At 43.2% G+C, this 20630-nt stretch overlaps 1 protein-coding gene across 1 annotated transcript in view; it reads left to right on the forward strand.

The window, feature by feature from the left end:
• The window catches only part of ZBTB17 (zinc finger and BTB domain containing 17), a gene marked incomplete in the record, with an annotated part of 1293515 nt that overhangs the window by 1001826 nt on the left and 271059 nt on the right, over positions 1-20630 (forward strand). Inside the window, 1 exon segment of the mRNA XM_044060452.1 lies at positions 8515-8645. Coding sequence (XP_043916387.1) covers positions 8515-8645 — 131 coding nt within the window.

Raw genomic sequence — 20630 nt, forward strand, 5'->3', positions numbered from 1 at the left:
ATGGATTGGACATTGCATCAGATTTTGTTATTCCTTCCATGGGAAGAATGTTCCAGCCAATGTCAGACCACATTCCACCAGAGCTACAGCCACCTCTACAGCATTCTTAAGAGGGGTGCCTACAAAAGACATTCTCTAGAAGCTGCTACATGGAGCTCCGTGCATACATTCTCCAAACACTACAATCTCCCTTTATACTCCAGATCCAGAGCAGGCTTTGCTTTGGCAGTCCTGCAGGGTTTGATTGCCACACCATCTCTTTCCTAGAGCATTCCTCCTCCCCCAGCTAAGCTATGGTATTTAACCCATATGTTATGACTGCAGTTGCATTCTTGAAGGACATAGTACAGTTTTGTACCTACCATAAATGTAGATGTCCGATAGATATGCAACTGCAGTCAGATTTTCCCTCCCTCCATACCCCTCTATGCCTTGGGTCCACTCCTATCCCTGTTTCTCTTAGCTGGGGATATCTGTTATGGTGTATCTGTTTATTGCTTACTTATTTGTCTGGAATCCTGTTTTTTCTTCCAATTTGATTACAGCCTTCCTTGGAGGGCACCTGGCATCTGGGGCAAGAAACACTGAAGAAAATGGCGTCGGCTGATGCTTATATACTCCAGCCGCACTGACGTCGGAGAGAAATGCGACATCAGCCGACGTCGGACCCAGACTTTGGAATCCGGCCGACCGAGGGCTGCCTGAGGCAGGACAACCCATATGTTATGACTGCAGTTGCATATCTATCGGACATCTACATTTATGGTAGGTACAAAACTGTACTATCTTGTTTGCTGCCAACTATAAATAATTTGTGAAAAGTACCAATAATACAGCAGGTATAGAAACAATAAGGAAATAAAACTACAAAGGAACTCCTTAGTAAGGAAGGAAAACCTCACCTCTAGGTCCTCTAGGAGTCCTTGGGGGAAGGTGGGAGGATCGTAAGAATGAATGGCGAGAGGGACAACAAACCTGGAATGTTATGGTAAGTACATAACTTCTTTGTTATGTTGTCGTATCTCACCTCCATTCTTACTGGATGGGACAGGGTCCCCAACACCTTTTCCCTGGGTGGCTCACGGAAGAACGCCTTTGACCACAGTGGAACCAAAGGAGGCCCTGTCCCTGCAGGCTAAATCCACTCTGTAATGAGTAATAAATGTATGAGGAGTTGCCTGCATAGCAGCAGCACAAATACTGTCCATTAACAATCTGGCCAGGTAAGCAGAGGATGTTGATAATGCTCTGGTCGACTGGCCCTTAACTTTGAATGGTAAATACTTGTCATTTGAGGAGTATATAAAGGTAATGCAATTTGAGAGCCAATTTGAAAGGGTAATTTTTGAAACTGGCATGCCCCTTTTTTGCTTCAGAAAAGGAAATGAACAATGAACAATTGATCTGTTTTTCTGATATCTTTAGTTCTGTGTAAATAAAACCTAAACTGTCTGTGCACATCCATTTGGTGAAGTTTGTACTCTGCCTTATTGCTGTGATTGGGAAAAAACACTGGGAGCTCAACAGATTGATTTAGATTGGTTTGGGAACAAACTTTTGGCATAAAGGACGGGTTAGTACATAGGGATACTCTCTCTCTATGGAAAATCAGGTATGGTGGCTTAATGGATAGAGCTTGCAATTCTGAGACTCCTCTTGCAGATGTAATGGCTACCAGGAGAATAGTTTTCCAAGAAAGGAATTTGAGATCACAAGATGATGAGGGCTCGAAAGGAGGTAAAGTTATGTGGGTCAGAACAAAATTCAAATCCCATGGAGGAAGAGGCTCTTTGATGGGAGGTCTCAATAAACAAGTGCCTTTTAGAAACACTTTACACAATTTGTGTGACATCAGGTTAGGAGTATATTCACCAATGTGGAAATTATATATTGCAGCTAGTTGGACTCTAATTGTAACTGCCGCAGAGCCTTGCTGAAAAAGTCCTGCAAGAAATTCCAGAATTGAACTGACTGGGGCAAAGATGGGATCAATGTTTTTTCTTGTGCCCAATAGGAGAACCTCTTCCATTTACTAGCATATAACGTTTTGGTCGAAGCCTTGTGAGAGGATACCAAAATGTGTTTTACTGCTGGTGTGAAGTCCTAAAGCCTGACTAAGTTTGGAAGTGGAGCAGCCATGCTGTCAAACTGAGCATTTGGAGAGAAGGATGAAGAGTTCCTGACATATGGGTCAGAGGGTCTGGAACTGGGTCCCAGGGCTTCTCCTGTAGGTGAGGCCAGAGAAAAGGGAAACAAATCTGATGAGGCCAGTATGGGGCAATGAGAATCAGCCTGCTTTCCAAAAAGATTTGCTTTCTGGATGACTTCGGGTATGAGGGGAAAGGGGGGAAAGCATACAGAATTCCTGAGGGCCAATCATGAACGAGTGCCTCACTATCTCCCCCAAAGGGGGGATTAGGGCAAAGTAGCTGCTGCATTTGGCATTCATGGGAGTGGCAAAAAGATCACAGCAAGGCTGGCCCCATTTTCGGAAGATCTCTTCCGCTGTGTTTTGGTTCAGAGACCACTCGTGAGGCATTAAAATCGCCCTGCTGAGCTTTTCCGCTATCATGTTGGATTTCCCTGGGATGCGTGTTGTTATCAGAAAACATTGGGAAGAAATTGCCCATTGCCATACTTTCAGCACCTCTCGACAAAGGGGGTATGATCTGGTTCCTCCTTGCTTGTTTATGTACCAGACTACAGATGTTGTCTGACTGGATCACAATCGTTCCTAGTGGAAGAGAGTCCTGGAGTGCCTGCAACGCTAGGAGCACTGCTCTCTTCTCTAGGACATTGATGTGTAGATGGGCCTCATGTTCTTGCCATGCCCCTTGGACGATCCTTCCCCTGATACAGCCCCCCCACCCTACCTGGGAGGCGTCCGTGGTCACTGTAGCTGCAGGTAGCTGTGGGACAAAGGGTCGTCCTATGTTCACCTGGTCTGACTGAAGACACCATAGGAGATCTCTCTTGCATGAGTCTGTGATCCTGACTAGGTGAGACTTAGGAAGTTCTTGCAATGACCATTGAGCTAATAGAAGTCATTGAAGAATTCTCATATGCATTCTGGCTAGGGGAACTAAGGTGATCGTTGAAACAATGGTCCCTAGGAGTTTCAAAATTGGCTTTGCCTTTGCTTTGTTTCTGGGTAAAAGATTGACTATTTGTTATCTGAGAACAGAAACCCTGTCCTGCAGAAGTCAAGCCATCATGGCGACGGTGTCAAGATCTGGGCCTATGAATGTAATATGTTGACAGGGCAGCAAGGCAGATTTTTGTAAATTGAATGTAATCCCTAACTGGGAGCAAGTTTGAAGAGTGGTGTCCCTCGCCTGTTGAAGTAGATGCTTGATGGTGGCAGTAAGGAGCCAGTTGTCTAGATACGGAAACACTTGGAATTCCAGACGTCTCAAGTGAGCCGTGACTACTGCCATGTATTTGGTGAACACTCTGGGGGCTGTAGTGAGACCAAAGGGCAGAGCTCGAAACTTATAATGACTGGCTCCCAGCCAGAAGCGTAAGTGACTCCTTGATGCTTTGTCCATTTTTATGTGGTAGTACACATCTTGGAGGTCTGTTGAGCATTAGCTTGCTGAGATCCAAAATGGGTCTCCAGTCCCCTCTTCTTTTTGGCACTAAAAAGAATCTTGAGTAAGTTCTGAATCATATTTGGTCTGTAGGGACTTCTTGGATGACTCTCTTGTCTAGCAACTTTTGAATTTCTACAGTTGCTTGTTCCCTTTGACTGGGTGGAACATCCGTGATTGTTCTGAATTGTGAGGCAGGATGGCAAAAGGGAATGGAATAGCCTCTGGATATTATACTTTGTACCCACTTGTCTCTTGTGATTTCTAGCCAGGCTTCTGGGTACAAAGAAACGCACCCCCCCCCCCAAGTGCAGATGATGGGCCTCCATTCAGGAGCACTGGTAAGGCCGGCAGCGAAAGGAATCTCGGTCACCCTGGTTTTGGGGACCCCCCCTGCCTGTAGGATTGCATCTACCATTATTGCTTCCCCCTCTGCCCCTGGGGAAGGATTCACCTCGTGCGTCTAGAAAAACTCCCTGGGATCTTTTCAACCACACTTTCCCACTCTTCTGACCTTTAGGATAAGGTCTTGAAGGAACGAAAAATGCACTCCAACGGCAGAGAGAGTTTTCCCTTCCTGCTCGCAACTTTAGGTCCAAAAAGTGAGGAAACATCAAAAGGGGCATTTGTAAAGGTAGACATGAAGGGCTCCACAAAGTTGCACAAGCACATCCAGGAGTGTCTACTCAGGGAAACTCCAGAACCTGCTGCCCTGCTCACTCCATCTGCAGCATAGGATATTAGCCTCATGGAGGAGTTAACGATAAAATTTAAGGTAGATAGCTGAAAAGTGACCTTTTCTGATGCCCCTGCAGCCAATGAATCTCTTTGTAGCCTCGTAAAGTGCGATAGTTCAGCGATCTAAGGGAAAACGTCGCTGATGAAAAAACATGCTTCCCATATCTGTCCATCATCCGGGAGTCCTTGTTCAGTGGATGGACAGAAGAGGACGTTTCAGAGACTTCCTGCTTGGTGGCTGCTGCCACCACCATAGCATCTATAGGGATGCCTTTTGTCAGAAATTATTTTTCCGCAGGTGCTGATAAGAACTTATTTGGCCTCCAAGGGACTGGTTCCATAGTGTCTGGTGACTCCCACGCCTTTCAACTAACCAAGTCCAGTAGCTCTTCAAAAGGTGGAGACACCCAGGAGGCTGAAGGTTGAGATCCAAAAGCCTTCAGGTACACCGACTCCTCATCAGAAAGGTTGATAGATTTCCAGCCACCTCTCTGTTTCAGGATCTCTAGGGTATCCGAGAAGGGGATATCTCCAGAGAACAACTGTGGGGACCCTTCTGACTCCTCGAGGTCAGTGTCAGAGGTGATGGACTCGTCAGGGGAGTCAATATGCTTCCTCTTGCATGTTCTCTTTCGAGGGACCTCCTCAGAAGGGTATTCTAGGGAGGTCTCGGAAGAGTGGGGCTCGCCCAATGGGGCTCCCTGAGGCTGTGGATCTCTGCTGTCCTGTGGAAGGGGTGGTGCCAAGACAGACGCTGGTGCTTTGAGGGAAAGAATACCAGTATCCTTGTGTAGAGCTGTAGGAGAAGGCAGCACACTCCTCATCAGCTCGAAGGCAGATCCCCCCGGCTCCGACGCTGCCGGTTCCGAGGAAACAGAGGGAATCCCCGGTTCCAAGGAGATCAGTTACGAGGCTGATGTTGGAGCTGAGCTCAGCCGAGCCGAAGCTCCAAGAAGTAAACTCGGAACCGAAGAAACTCTGGTCCAAGCATCCACCCCCCCCCCCAGAGCCAACTGGAGAGCTTCAGCCCCTAGACATTCCGGATGGCACTGAGAGAGTCGGAGCAGGGATCAGTTCCGAAATCTCTGGAAAGGGTCTCAGAACCAAAGAAGCTACAGCAAGCGGTACCTGGCTTTCTGGCTGCAAAGATCCAGTTTGGTTCGGAAGAGGAATCCTAGTGGATGTAATAGTCATAGTCTTAGCTGGCTCCAGAATTGACTGGGTCAGAGCCAAAAACAATTCAGCCCAGTGCCGGCGACTTCAAAAGTCTCCGCACCACCCTATCCATGTCATCGTCCAATAAGCTCCTAGAAGGCCTGGAGGAGAGGGTTGGGTGAGCGAGATCTCTCCAAAATGGGAGAGCTCAAGGTAGGGGAGACCAGTAACAACTCAGTGGACCGGCTCCAAAGAACAGTCTCTCTTGGCTTCGAAGACTTTGGAGCCAAAGGACTAGATTTGTCCAAGTCTATGATCTCCGTCGGTTCCAAGAGCTGTGCAGCTGAGGAGATCAATCCATCAGAGGTTTTAGCCAATTTTAGCAGTGGCTCCGACTAAGCCGAAGAAGCTGGAGATGGCCATTTTGAAGCCTTGTCACTCTTTGACGAAAGGGATCTACTGGAACAGGAAGTGCTATGTAGAGCCTCCTCAAAGGAAGATTTCAGGAGCCCTTTGAGTATAAGCTTATTCTTTCTCTCCTGCAGAACACTGGAGCTAAAGGAGTGACAAAAGGTACAAGTTTCCTAAAGGTGAATGGCCGCCAAACAATAGACACAAATGTTATGCTCATCAGTGACTGACATTTTCTGAGAGCATTTCTGACACTTTTTGAACACTGAAGGCTTGGGTTCTGTTTCTCTAGTTTCCTTAGACATTTTAGGAAACCACACTAGAAAAATACAAGTAAAGCTTAATACACACCTTATAAAAACTAACACACACAAAATTTTTGTCTGAAACAGTATTACCACATTATAAAACAGTATAAACATGTCTACAAAATATGAACAAGGGGAACAACTCTGCCTTCTAAATTAAACGGGCACTAGGCCCTCTAACTTAAACAGACCTAGTAGTGTTGCAAGTGAGAGGAATACACAACAGGAAAATTAGCTCTCTAAATGAAATGAGCTAATATAAGTATAAAAGCTAACTTCTACCTTAGCACTAAACTACACCACTACCAAAAATGGGAGTAAAACAAAAAGGCCTTGGGACTAGCGACGGCCACTAAAAGCACACACACAGGAAGATAAACAGCACTCGAAAACACAGCACACAGTTAAACTACAGAGAAAACTACTAAGCAATTATTAAAGCTAAAAATAGCTCAATAAAGGAAAAATTAAGCTTTTTTAAAAGACTTAGCCACAACCAAGAAGGGAAGCATCTGAACTCCTAAAGCGGCAAATGAGATCTGGGGAATTACACCACTGCATGATGGGATACCTTCCTGTCATGAGCCAAGTTAGAGACTTCGAGCTAGTATATTCAACCAAGTCAGAGCCGAGGATCGGCTCCAAACCCATCCAGTAAGAATGAAGGCAAGATAGGACAAAATAACATCAAAAGTTACAGCCCCTACTCAGCATGCACTCTGAGTCGTACACTGCCCACATTCAGTCTTTCTAAAACTAGCTGACCTAGTAGAAACCATCTACAACAATGGATTTACCAACGAGTGCCATATTTTTTTAACTGTACTAACATCTTAAATTGCCAACAGCTGCTGGACACACTTCAGTAGTCAGTTGCTGCAGCCAGTACTCTTAACTGGTACAGGTCATACTCTTGACAGAACGCAAGCAGTAAGCTGGCAAAACCCATTGTTCTGTAGAGTAATTTCTCAGACCACTGGTATTCACCATATTTACAAATTATATGCATCAGCATGCAAATCGCATTACCCTGATTACTATCTTCTGGCCAGTATTGCTAACAGTGATACACATCTTGAATCACAGTTACAAGCATCCCACAGTACTTTTCAAATTTGGATCTACCAGAACAGCCTCATCCACAGTGAGAAAAAAATCTGTTCAAGAAGCATTTCCTAAACCACTGCAATCCATTAGGAAACACCACAATAACTGGCACAAATTCCACCACAGTAGTACCACAACACCAGAAATGCCTTGGTGTCACTGTTTTCTGCAAAATTTACAAAAAAATCACTGTAAAATAAGAAAACTAGAAAATTTGTCTGTTCTGTTACATAGGCCCTACACTCAGTGTTTACAAAGAAAAAAATGGCTGAGAATGTACTGCTTCCTACACTGTTGTATGTATAAGTAGCAGTAGGAAACCAGAGCTACACTGCAAAAAAACTCAAGTACATACATAGAATAGCAAAAGTTGCTTCAGCTTAATTGTACTGAATCCTTTGCTGCAACTAAACAATTTAAGTTGAATGAGTTTGATAAAATTAAGTATGTTCAAGGATCTTTCACGTATTGATTGCTAATTAGAACCACCTGCCCAGACTTTATCTATTTGCTTTCCTGGCACACCTTCTTAACGGCCAAGATTTTCCACTCAAGGCTTATTATTTGTAGAGAGAGAGAAAGTGCACCAGGTGTCTACTTAGGTGCTAAAAGTACATCACACCTTTTATCAGAGCAACCTGAACACTTGCCTCCTCTGTATCTTAGTACAGATTTGTGGATCAGGCAAAGTATAACGAACACACCTCTTTCACTTCACTACAATCCAGCACAGAATACATCACAGCTTTGTAGTGATTCAAGCATGATTACTGTTTTACATTGGAACTCTAAAACTACAGCATATATTGCAAACACAGGAGTGTCTAGTGATGAGCATGCTTATTAGATTTTGACTATGAGCTGCAGAAGTTGCATAGTTAAACTGTTTGTTTACAGCAGTATTCTGTTTTCTTATTTGTTTTAATCTATCAGTGGGCACTTCAGATTGTATCATGTTTTCTTTTTCTTATGATTATATCTTAAACTAAGCATGTGCAAGTGTAATGTGTTGCTCATTTACATTCTGCTCCATCCCTGGTCTGTTCTGAAAATGGTCATGCAACCACTAGGAATAGCCTCGTAAGCAAAAGCTAAATAATGCCATACCTACAGCAAAATTATATTTATTTATGTCCATTGTACCATTTACTGCCAAGCATCAATCACATGCAAAATAAATAAAACTTATTTTTTCTGTTTTCTAGGTTTGTTCAATCTAGCCAGCTAGCAAATCACATTAGGCACCACGATAACATCCGCCCACACAAGTGTAATGTTTGCAACAAAGCTTTTGTGAATGTGGGAGACCTCTCCAAACATATTATTATACACACAGGTAAGTTGTATCTTAGTATCTCTTGATTGTTAGGAATCTTTCCATATACTATTCACCTTCAGTAATGAGATCTCTCAAAATTGTGTACTTGTTCAGTGTTGAAAAGGTTTCATTTCATGTCAAGTGTAATGAAAATTGTCACTAAAATACTGTTAAAAATCAGAAGCTTGCTAGTGTGCTGGATTTCATCTTTTTATGAAAAGAGGCCTATGCATTCAGACACTGTTCATCTGACAGAAGTATATAAATTGGAGATTCCCCCTGCATTTACTGGGAAATTAGCTTCCCTCCACAACCCTTCTTACCTTATTTTGTCAGATGGTCTTTTCGCTAGCACAGAAAAATAAATAAATAAGGTCTTTACAATTAGAAAAGTTTCATATGACGTGTGTTTGCTTCATGTCGTACTTTTAAGTTGTCCTTTGTCTTGAAGAGAATACTTAAGTGGGCACCCTCTTTGCCTTCTTTGATGTGACCCTTAGTTTCTTGCGTTTAAGGCACAAGTGCTGTATTTGGCCTATGTAGCATGGATGTCGGCAGATCATGATCCACAATCACTACTTCTTTCTAGATACTTCTGCAGTTCTGTTTTCGTAACATATTGTTGGAAAGTTCCACTTTTCAGTGCCTGAAAGGCATAAGTTTTCCCAGGTGTAGTAGTAGTTGAACGAAGATGGGTCAGAGAGAGAGAGAAGAACCGCATTTTTTTGCCAACAACTAGAGCAGAATATTGACTGTTGCCACATATACCAGCACTTCAGATTCATAAGTTGCCAACAGTGAATAGAGGAGTTTAAGGTCTTTGACAGTCATCAGTAACTGATTAAATGAGCTTTGGTCAATGAATGGCCAAGCATGCTTCTCCAAAGATGCCAGTTGGAAATATTCAGGATTGAGTCAGAAAGTGCACGATTCTGGTTTACTATGTTATGTCCAAGCCTCGTTGCATTTTAGAATCCATCTGGTCTGTAGTAGTCTCTCATGAGAAAGCACCAGTGGTCCTTGAAGAACATATAATGCCATTACGCACAGTCCTTGCTGTGCCTCATATGACTGTTGCTACTTTAATTCATACCCATGTGGGTCCTCGTCCAGTAGAAGAAAATCTTTGTAACTTTTCAGATGATTAGAGTTTGATTTGGGAGGCAACCTTAGCACTTGTCCTTTAGAGCAAAATTCAAAATGAGCTACCACCATCCTACTTTTTCCAGAGCAAGCTCATATACCTCAGATGATCATAGATGGGGGTCTTCAGTCATTGGGGCAGGCTTCTGAATCTAGACTTGGTCCCAGGGAATTAGTGGCTTCCATTCTCTGCTAAACCCTGCCCTAACAAAGTGGATATTTAATCATTGCTAGTGCTTGAGTATGTCTCAAGTAGTAGTTTCATTGTTTTTTTGTGGATCTTAAGCCTTCCCAGTTTCTGTGCTAAGGTTTAATGGTCTTTTCATTTTATGGGGATAATGATTGAGTGGGTGCACAAGAGTATGATTAAACATTAGGTGTGAAGTTGGTAGCTAGTTTCTACGGATATCTGTCCCTTACATTGTCGTGTTGTTTATCTTGTTTGACATTTGGCCAATGATACAACAGTATGTACTGGTCAAATGTATGAACTTTTCGATATCTTTACCCCCTTACATGAGAGGGAGGGCAACATTTAACCCATATATGCTAACTGGAAAAATCTGCCGCCTTCTGATTTCTCATTGACTATATAAAAAGGTTGGAGTTCCCCTGATAAATGCTGATAGTGACAGTAAATTGTCATCTCTTCCTTTCTCCTCTCTTTGAAGGGCCCTCCCCCTTTGACTCTTAGGCTTATGAAATGCATTGCAGATTTGCCATCTAGCCATTGTTCCTGTTTTCAAAAGCAGTTCTATTTATTTTAGAATAAAGGCAAGCCCTGGATTCTCTCTCTCCTGCAGTCTTTTATTGAAGATGTCATGTGTGCTACTTGGAGATGCCCTGATTTGGGTTATTTATTGTCTAAGCAGTGCAACTTTTTATAGTTTGTACATCTCCATTTCCCCCACCCAAATCATCATCCCTTCTCATACATCTTGGACATTAACCTGTACTGTCAGTAAGTTGGTGTTGACAGACCTCTTGTTTAGAGAGGTTGTACCAGAATCTGAAACTGGAGATTGATGAGTACTACCAGCTGGCATAGGCACCAAAAAAGGGGGGAAAATAGTCAGTAGAAGCGTGCTTTTTACTTGGCTTCTGGGTTCATGGCTGAGATAATGTCTTAATTTGGTATGTTTTACCCACTGTCTGATTGCCAACTTTCACCACTGAGATAACATGAATGTCAGATTTCATGACATCAGTCAACATCTCCAGAGTATTTGATGGTACCAACATTATTAGAGACTCTGTGCAAGTTTTCCTAAGGTTTTGGCAGTCCTAACTAGAAGGTCTGCTTGATTTCATACAACCTTGATTTCCTGAACCCTCCTCCTAATGTCTGCCTGGACAAATGGCTGCTTCACATTTTAAGCAGGGATACTGAATATAGCCTTTAAGAAGACCAGAGATCTTTGGTATCCCTCCAGTCCCCAGAAACCAAACACACTTGGTCCAGCCCTTGCTATGAGATGACCTGTTGCAGAGAGCCATGGAGAGAAAGAGTACAAAAAGTAGTAGTAGGAGCATGCTTCTACTTCATACTACTCCCTGTTTCAAGAAAGGAAGGCACTTGAAGTCCCATATTGAACCTTTCAAAGCTAAATATGTTTGTAAAGGTAACAAAATTCTAAATGCTACCAGGATGACTGCCCTTTGTAGACAGCCACTGTAAATGAGTTTCAGAATGCTCTACAGTTCATTCTGACTTGCTTTCAAACCCCCCCAAGCCTGTCTCCAAACCTTCCAAAATCATCTAGTACACATCAAGCAAGTCCTGTTCCTAGAGGTATTGCTGGATGCAGAGTCCTCGGGCAAAGTGCTTTTTTTCTGTCAGACTGTTTCAGATTAGAAACGCAGCAGAAGCAAGTAACTGCAGGTTAGTTATGGAATTACCTCTTAGGAAATAGCCCAAAACCACCTGTAGTAGGACAAGTTTAATGGTACTTCACAGAATAGAATTCAGTACAAAAAGAATGCAAATCTCCAGTCAAGTGCTTTCATCCATGGAAATTCAGGACTTCATCAGAACAACATACAAAAAGGTACAAATGTTTTAAATAGTAAAACCAGCACTTCCCATCAATTAAAATTAGAGACATCATTACAACTTAAAGGTCCGGTATGGTTTCAACTCAGGAACTAAAACAGTCATGTTAAAATAGCAGATTTATATTTCAAAATAGGCATGGGAGAACAGCAGTCATTAATACCTGGACTAGTGTAGGCATTTAGTCTTAGTTGCCAAAAAAAATCCTTGTTTCCAGTTTGTTTTGCCAATGTTCCCCCCCCCCCCCCCCCCCCACTGTCTTCTTTCACTATCTGTAAAATACCAAATTGGAATCCTGTGCAAAGGGGAGAGTTTCCTAGGTGCCTAAATAGACTATTATTTTCATTTTAGTTCTTATGTAGTACAAGTGCTCGTAAATACGTTTTCGAAAAGGTCTCTGTTTTCCCGATGTAAAATTGTTGACATCCTGTACACACTGCAATGTATACTAGACCCCTTGATCCACAGTTTCCTGTGGCTAGTCTGACCTTCATGGGAGGGTCCCCCACACAGATGTCACTCTGTTCCAGGATGTACCTACAGTAACCACAGGCACCACATTTGAATGCACCTTTAAAATTTAGATTCTCTGGGGCCTTTGCGTGCTCCAACAAGTATTTCAAGTTGAAATTGGTTCTATGCACAAACCTAGGGGTATTACCAACACTGGAAAATCTCACTGTTACTCCTGAATATCACCCAGTTCTTCTCCAATATCTGTCTCACCTTACCACTGATGTCACTGTATGTTAGAACCATAGATTGAACATATGACCCTTTGTCGACCTGTGAGTTGTTTTTCACAAGTGGATTACCCAGCAAAGGGGTGTACTGAGCACCCCAACCACCCATGACCTGCTCACAAGTGTTGATAATCAAATCCCTTGGGTACACTCTATCTACAAAGAACTGAACAAGAGTTCCCACCTCGTACCTAAAAACCTCCAATTCGGAACACATCCTTGCCACCCTGACCATTTGGCCCTTAACGATGTTTTTCTTTACATGTCCAGGGTGGCAACTTTTAAAATCTAAATAGTAGTTTGAGAACATAGGATGTTCTTCGTGTTTCACTGTTGCAGTCATTACATTTGGGTAATCCTGCTAGCAGGTTGCCCTCAGTCGGCCTGAATTCCAAAGTCTTGGGTCCTGCGTCTGTTGCTGTCGCCCCTTTCCTGACGTCAGGTTGCCAGGGGTATAAAAGATGCAGCTGACGCCATTTTCTTCAGTCTTTCTTGCCGCACGATGCCCGAAGCAGAAGCAGTTTGCAAGTGCCGGTCAGCCGACTCCTGAGATTTTCGTGTTCGAGTTTCAGATCCGAAGTCTTCATTCAAAGCTAAGTAACCCGTTGGGGAAACTTTTTTCTTGCTTCAGACCGATGTCAGAAAAAGTTAATAATTGTATTTCTTGTGGGAAGCAAATACCTCATAAGGACTTTCATTCTTACTGTATTCCTTGCCTAGGCCCTGACCACGACGTTTCAAGTTGTCGGTTTTGTGCCAGATTTAACCAACGCACTATTAAGGGTCGGTACGATTTTGCACTAAGCTATTTTGGGCACAGATTTAATTATACAATGTCGTCGGATAGCCATCCGACTACTGGAGTTCACAAAAAGCGCAAAGAAAAAGACAGGCAACCGAGGTCCAAAACCAACGACGAAGCTTCTCCTAAGCCAGTCGGCGGTTCGCCGGTTCTCAGTGAGGCGCTTTCGCAGCCCCTGATGCCTGCTACTTTAGAGTCGCAGGCCGCTACCGACACCCACGTGGAGTCAGTCAGGCCACTGGAAACTCAAGGTATTGGAGCCTCAGAGACTATTCCCTCAGATGGGTCTGGAGCCGCTGAGCAGGCATCGGCTTCTGAGGGTGTATTCAGACCTAAACAATTATACATTAAACCGACTTCAGCTTCAAAGGCAAAGACTAAAGCACCTTTAAAAGCAAAGAAACAAGTTCACAAGCCACATGGACAGAATTCCATGCCCAAAAAACAGATGCTCATAATTGCCGAAGACTTAATTACCGTGATCAGGGGTTCCCATCCCCCTCCTGATAAGAGGCATAGGTAAGAGACAGACTATGAATTTTCAGATCAGGTTTCCATTTCCTCTGATTCCTCTTCTGATCAGGAATATTCTCTTCCCCCCTATGAGGATTCTGATGCTGAAGAATCTATTCCTTCAGCTTCTCCTCCTGAAGACTATTCTTTTGGAGAAACCTTGAATACCATGAGAGAGCATTTCCACTGGGAGAGCCAAGATTTTTCAGAATCTAAGAAGAGGCTCAGTGATTTCCTTCTACTGCCTCAACACAGGCTTCTAGCTATTCCACCTGTGTTAGATATTGTAGATGATGTGTTTTCAGAGTCTAGTCTGACCCCTGACTCCTTACCTTCAGCTCCTTTTAAGCCTGACATAGACTACAGGGTTCCTGACTCTCATAAATTCCTTTTCAAAAACCCTGCTGCAGACCCAGAAACTATTTCTCAGGGTCCCAAAGGGGTTAAGGCTTCCACTGCGAAAAACCCTACCCCCTCTAACAGAGATTCTAGGGCATTGGATAGATGGGGAAAAAAGATTTACACATCTGCTACCTTGGCTATAAGGGCTTTAAAGGCTTTAAACTGCCAGTTTCCTATGCTCAAATATCAGCAATATGTCATGACACTGCTTAAACAGAAAATGTTGGTAAATTCTGAATGTGCAGATAAAGAAATGCAGGATTTATTGCATGCAGCTGAACAAGTTGGAAAGCATACTTTGCAATGTCGTTTTGATTCTCTTGAGGCCTTCTGCAGGGCCGCTGTTACGGGTTCTGTAATTTGGAGGCATGCTTGGTTAAAGGAACAAAATCTGCCTGATCATGTCAAAGCTAAATTATTAGATGCACCATTAGAGCATGATACCTTGTTTGGTGTTAAGGCAGAAGAGGTGTTAAAGAAAATGTAGGACAAAGCTAAATCTATGCAAACGGTCAAAGATTTTTTACAAGTACAGCCACTTAGGTTTAGCAGACACTGGCCTACAAAGAATTGGTCCTTTCCAGTGTCAGACAGACCTCAAAGGGGCAGATCCAGACGCCCTAGAGACAGAGCCTAGCCGCAAGGTTCGTACAGGTCTAATCAATGGGGTGCTTCTACCTCCAAAAGTGGAGAAGACAAATCACAACCATACAGGAAACAGTCCCAGTGACTTCCCCCTGCCTGCACCAAGCACTTATCTACTGGCAGCACCCTTAGGGGGGAAAAAAAGCACTTTTTTCTCAAAATTGGCACATTGTAACCCAGGACAAATGGGTTCTAAACATAGTGTCACAAGGCTACAAGTTTCACTTCCATACCCTGCCAAGTGCAAACAGTTGGCCAGACCTGACAAAAAATCAGTGGGCAGAGGCTCAAAAACATGTTTCATCCCTCATGGACATGGGGGCTATTCAGCAAGTGCCACACCAAGAGCAGGGACAAGGATTTTACTCAAGACTGTTCTTGGTACCCAGAAAGGACAAAGCATGGAGACCAATACTGGACCTATCTATTCTAAACACTTTCATGGATATACCAAAATTCAAGATGTTGATCTTACAGCAGCTTCTGCCCATGCTGGGCAGAAAGGCTTAGCTCGTTACTTTAGACCTAAAAGAGGCATACCTGCATGTCCCAATCAGACAGTCATGCAGAAGATACCTCAGATTCAAGGCTGGTTCAAAGCATTACCAATTCTCTGCACTGCCCTTTGGCTTATCTACTGCACCCAGGGTCTTCACAAAGTGTCTGGCACCAGTAATTGCTTTCTGCAGACAAAGAGGAATACAAATATATCCTTACTTGGACGACTGCCTCATTCAAGCAGAGAACAAAGACATCCTACTACAGCATCTGGCATTTGTGAAAAAACTTTTAACATGCCTAGGGTACACAGTCAACAAAAAGAAATCAAAACTAGTACCCTCTCAAGAGATAATATTCCTGGGTGCAAACTTAAATACAACTGCCCAGATGGCTTATCTCACGCCAGACAAAGGCAACTGACTACCTATTTCAAGGAAATGGCAACAAAGGCCCAGTTATCTGCAAGAAAAATTCTGCAGGCTTTGGGCTTCATGGCATCCTGCTAATTCCATATGCAAGACTGCATATGAGGAAACTTCAATGGTACCTAAAAAGTGTCTGGACACAACATTGCCACAGCCTGGAAACAATGATTACTCTCATTCCCTGCCTGCAACAGGAGTTTTGATATTGGGCAAAGGCTTGTCACCAAAACAAGGGACAGCCATTCTCACTTCCCCCAGCCAGGCAGAACCTAACAATGGATGCATCAGATTATGTCTGGGGGCCCACATGGCAGGAAGAGGCAATCAGGGCACCTGGTCCAGAAATCAAATACATCTACATATCAATCAAAAAGAGATGCTAGCTGTTCAAAATGCCTTGACAGCCTTCAAGGACCTAATTCATCCAGGACAACTACTGATAAAGACAGACAATACCACGGTCATGTGGTACATAAACAAGCAGGGGGGCACGCATTCTTACCCCTTTTGCAGACTGGCCATGACTTTATGGGACACAGCATTGACTTACCAAGTTCATCTGCAGGCACAATTCCTGCCAGGAAAGGAAAATACTCTGGCAGACGAACTAAGCAGAAACCTCATGGATCCCCACGAGTGGCACCTGAATCCACAAGTCTTCAGCATGATAACAAAGAAATGGGGAAGCCCGGACATAGATCTATTTGCCTCCCCTCACAACTATCAACTAAAAAGATTCTGCACAAGGACTTATCACAGACAAGCATGGAAAGTGGACGCCTTATCTTTTAACTGGAAAAACCTATCAATATATGCCTTTCCCCCACTGCCTCTCCTCCCCAAGGTGCTCCTAAAGGTGAGACAGGGGAAACCAAAAATGATTCTGATTGCCCCAGACAGGCCCTGCCAGTACTGGTATCCGATCTTAAGGAACTTGTCTCAATGCCCAGCCTTCACCTACTGTCCCAACAAAACAATCAGATTCTGCACAGCCAACTCAGGACTCTAAACCTGGCAGCATGGCGGATAATGTAGCCATACAAAGCACACCTCTCAGTAAAGCTGTGATGGATGTCATTCTGGAAGCCAGAAGGCCTAGTACTAGAAAATCCTATGCTGGAAAATGGAAGAGATTTTGTGCTTGGGACCAAGCTCAAGTTACTGACACAGCTGTACCAAATATTCCTCAGATTTTGCGCTACTTAACTGAGATGCTGGACAAAGGCCTATCTTTTTCATCAATTAAAATTCATGCCTCTGCCATTTCGGCTCATTACAATACAGAGCCACCACTTTTTTCTCATCCTTTATTAAGGCAGTACCTCAGAGGAGCTAAAATTTTAAGGCCTCCAAGGAGACCGCCAATGCCTGCATGGGTCCTCAACTATGTATTGGAAAAACTCACCCTAACTCCTTTTGAGCCAGCTGCTACTGCGGATATAAAGTTCTTATCTTGGAAAACAGCTCTGCTCCTAGCAATAACTTCTGCAAGACGAGTGTCAGAGCTACAGGCTCTCATGGCTGTGGAACCTTTTATCATTTTTTATCCAGATAGGGTCTCTCTGAGAACAAACCCTACATTTATGCCTAAGGTGTGGTGTCCAGTGTAGCCCTTAACAAACTATTCATTTGTCAACTTTTTATCCAAATCCACTGAACAAGGGGGAGAAAATTCTGCATTCTTTGGATGTACACAGACAACTTAGATTCTATTTGGACAAAACTAAAGTTTTCAGAAAGACAGAACAATTACTAGTGGCATATGCTGCAGGATCACAAGGAAAGGCCATCTCCAAACAGACTATTTCAAAGTGGATAGGTCACTGCATTCATTTCTACTACTCTCAGCATGGCAAGCCAGTGCCTAAGGGCATTAGGCCACGTCCAGCCAGAGCTGCAGCCACTTCGGCAGCCTTTCTCAGGGGAGTACCAACCAAAGACATTTTAGAGGCTGTTACTTGGAGTTCATTGCACACCTTTACAAAGCATTACAATCTGCCACTTTACTCTAAATCCAAAGCAGGCTTTGCCACTGCAGTTCTGCAGGGCCTCATAGCCACTCCTAATGTTGTTTAGCTCCAGCCCCCCAACCATAGATTTGGGACTCTACCCAAATGTAATGACTGCAACAGTGAAACAGAAGAACATAGTTCAGTTGTGTACACTTAACATAAATGTAGATGTTCAAGTGTATTCACTGTTGCAGTCCAGGTTACCCACCCGCCATCCCCCTTATTTCTGCTGGAACTTATCTTTACTTCTCTGATCTATACAACCTATGTGGTTTATTTGCTTGTAGATGAAGGTAAAGTTTATTTTGGTGCATGTATGTTTTATATATATATATATATCTAGCCTACCCTTTTGGGGGCACCTCACATCTGGGGCAAGAAAAACTGAAGAAAATGGCATCGGCTGCATCTTTTATACCCCTGACGACCTGACATCAGGGAAGGGGTGACAGCAACCAGTGCAGGACCCAAGACTTTGGAATTCAGGCCGACTGAGGGCAACCTGCCAGCAGGATTACCCAAATGTAATGACTGCAACAGTGAATACACTCGAACATCTACATTTATGGTAAGTGTACACAACTGTACTTTTTCTGTAAATTTTAGAAACAACTTAAGGTTTATGAAACCGGATAAAGGGGTGGTATGGTTATTGCAGAGAGGACTGATTATATTAATCACATCTTCACTATCTTGTATTGTGAGGAAAATATGAAGTTGGGTCATGAAATGAGGTGAATAAAGCTTACAGGAAGAACCAACTTCTATTAGAAGATTCTTCATTTCAATGTAGTATTAATGAGGATGTTGTATCTTTCGGCTTTTCCCGGTTAGGGGTCACCACAGCGGAACTCCGGTCCGCTAATGATTGGCAGTAGATTTTTACGTACAGAGTTGCCAGCCCTGACGTACAACCTTCAGCGAAAGTACGCACATTCAAGCATGTCTCCACACAGAAGACTCTTTAGCTGAGAATCGAACAGGACAATGTCTTACTGTGAGGCGACACAAGGTAGTATTAATGAGGATAATCTTTAATTTTTTAAGTATTGAACATCCTTCCATCCCACCCATATTCGGAATCCTGAAGGTTCATAAGAGTATTGAGCATCCACCTTATAGACTCATTGTTACTTCCAATAACAGTGTTACCTATCCATTAGGGATCTTTGTGGATAGGTTGGTCAGAAATTCTGTGATGGAAATTGACCACATATTAAGAGACTCTTAGGACTTTCTTTCCAAGATCAAAGCAGATTATTATTTTGACTTGGTTTGTTTTTCCACGATAGATGTCATGGATCTTTTTACATCTATCCCCCATCAGGAAGGGTTGGAATTATTCCAAGAGGCTTTGTTAGAGAAAACTACCTTAAGGGGGTCAGTTTTAAACTTCATTCTGTTGGTCATGGAGGTCATACTGAAAAAAGGGGAATACTTTAGACAAGTTAAGGGTGTAGCAATGGGGGCCAGTTGTGCCCCATTGTTTGCCAACCTTCTGATGTATTCCTGGGAAAGGAAATATGTTTTGACTAGTCCTTTTCAAGACAATTGGCACTGTTATTTGAGGTTTTTAGATTACCCTTTTATTCTGTGAAAGGTTCCTGGTAGACAAGAACAGTTCTCATACTATCTAAATGGCATCTGTGTTTATTTTAAGTTCACATCTAATCACCCGACAAAAGGGTGGACTATTTGGATGTGACATTGTGGAAAACAAAAAATTCAATCTGATGTAAATCTTCATTCATTCCTTACTGATAGGACTTTGGTTCCATCCTCGGAACTGACATGGCCGTTACCAAGCTCAAGCCAGCCAAAAACTCTCAGCTAAGTCCTACCCACAATGCCCCTCTCATAGTGTCTCCAAATCTCGTTTGCCGCGTTCCTCATCAGACATGCCAAGCCTTTCTGTCAAGCTAAGTGTATTGCTTTTGTGATTTATCTATATAATTACCACCCTCTAGTCAGTTTTTCCTTAAGCTTGTCTCTTTGTCTTTAAATTTATATACTTTCTTACTAAAACCTACCCTCTACCTTTGGTAGTTATTTTTGTACCATCTTTGGTACTGTCCCTCTCCCCTACCCTTGGTAGGCCCTTTCCCCACCACTTTGTCGTATTTCTTAGTACTATTGTTAGTATTCTATTTTTCTATCTGTTTAAAAAAAAAAAAAACACTCTTCTACTATAAACTTGCTGTTGTTTTTTGGTTGGTTAAATTGTAGTTTAGGACTATAGTGTTTGTGTAGTTTCCATGATGTGTGATAAAGTAAAACTAGGGTTTAAACAGTGTGATAAGTGCTGGCATAAGATGCCCAACTCAGACAGTCACGCCCGGTGTGTTTATTGTTTGGGGGTTGACTAAATTAACGTGTCTTGTGATGTTTGCTCTGGTTTTAGCAACCGTACTTAAGCTGAATGCAAGAACAAACTCATTTTGAAGGGTATGTTAAAAACTCCCTTCTTGGAGGCTCTGTTTGGAACTGAGGTCTCACCACCTTCTAGTCAAAAGGAGTCACTCTGTGCCGACATCTCCATCCTCTTCAGAACACAATTGCCACCAGACTTCTTCCGCGCAGTCGGCGCAGACAGTTTCGGCACCGGCATCTCTGTCTTCTCCTTCGGTACCGACCTTGATCGTGACACAGGCTCCTACTCATGTACCAGCATCGGTGCCATCCCTGGCCACGGTAACGATGACTTACCTGACTCCAACTATGTTGACACCTGCGGTTCCAGAGATTGAGCACCTTGTTAGAACAA

The sequence above is a fragment of the Protopterus annectens genome, chromosome 2.part0 (assembly GCF_019279795.1).
Source record: "Protopterus annectens isolate FY-2018-M chromosome 2.part0, PAN1.0, whole genome shotgun sequence".
Classification (NCBI taxonomy): Eukaryota; Metazoa; Chordata; order Ceratodontiformes; family Protopteridae; genus Protopterus; species Protopterus annectens.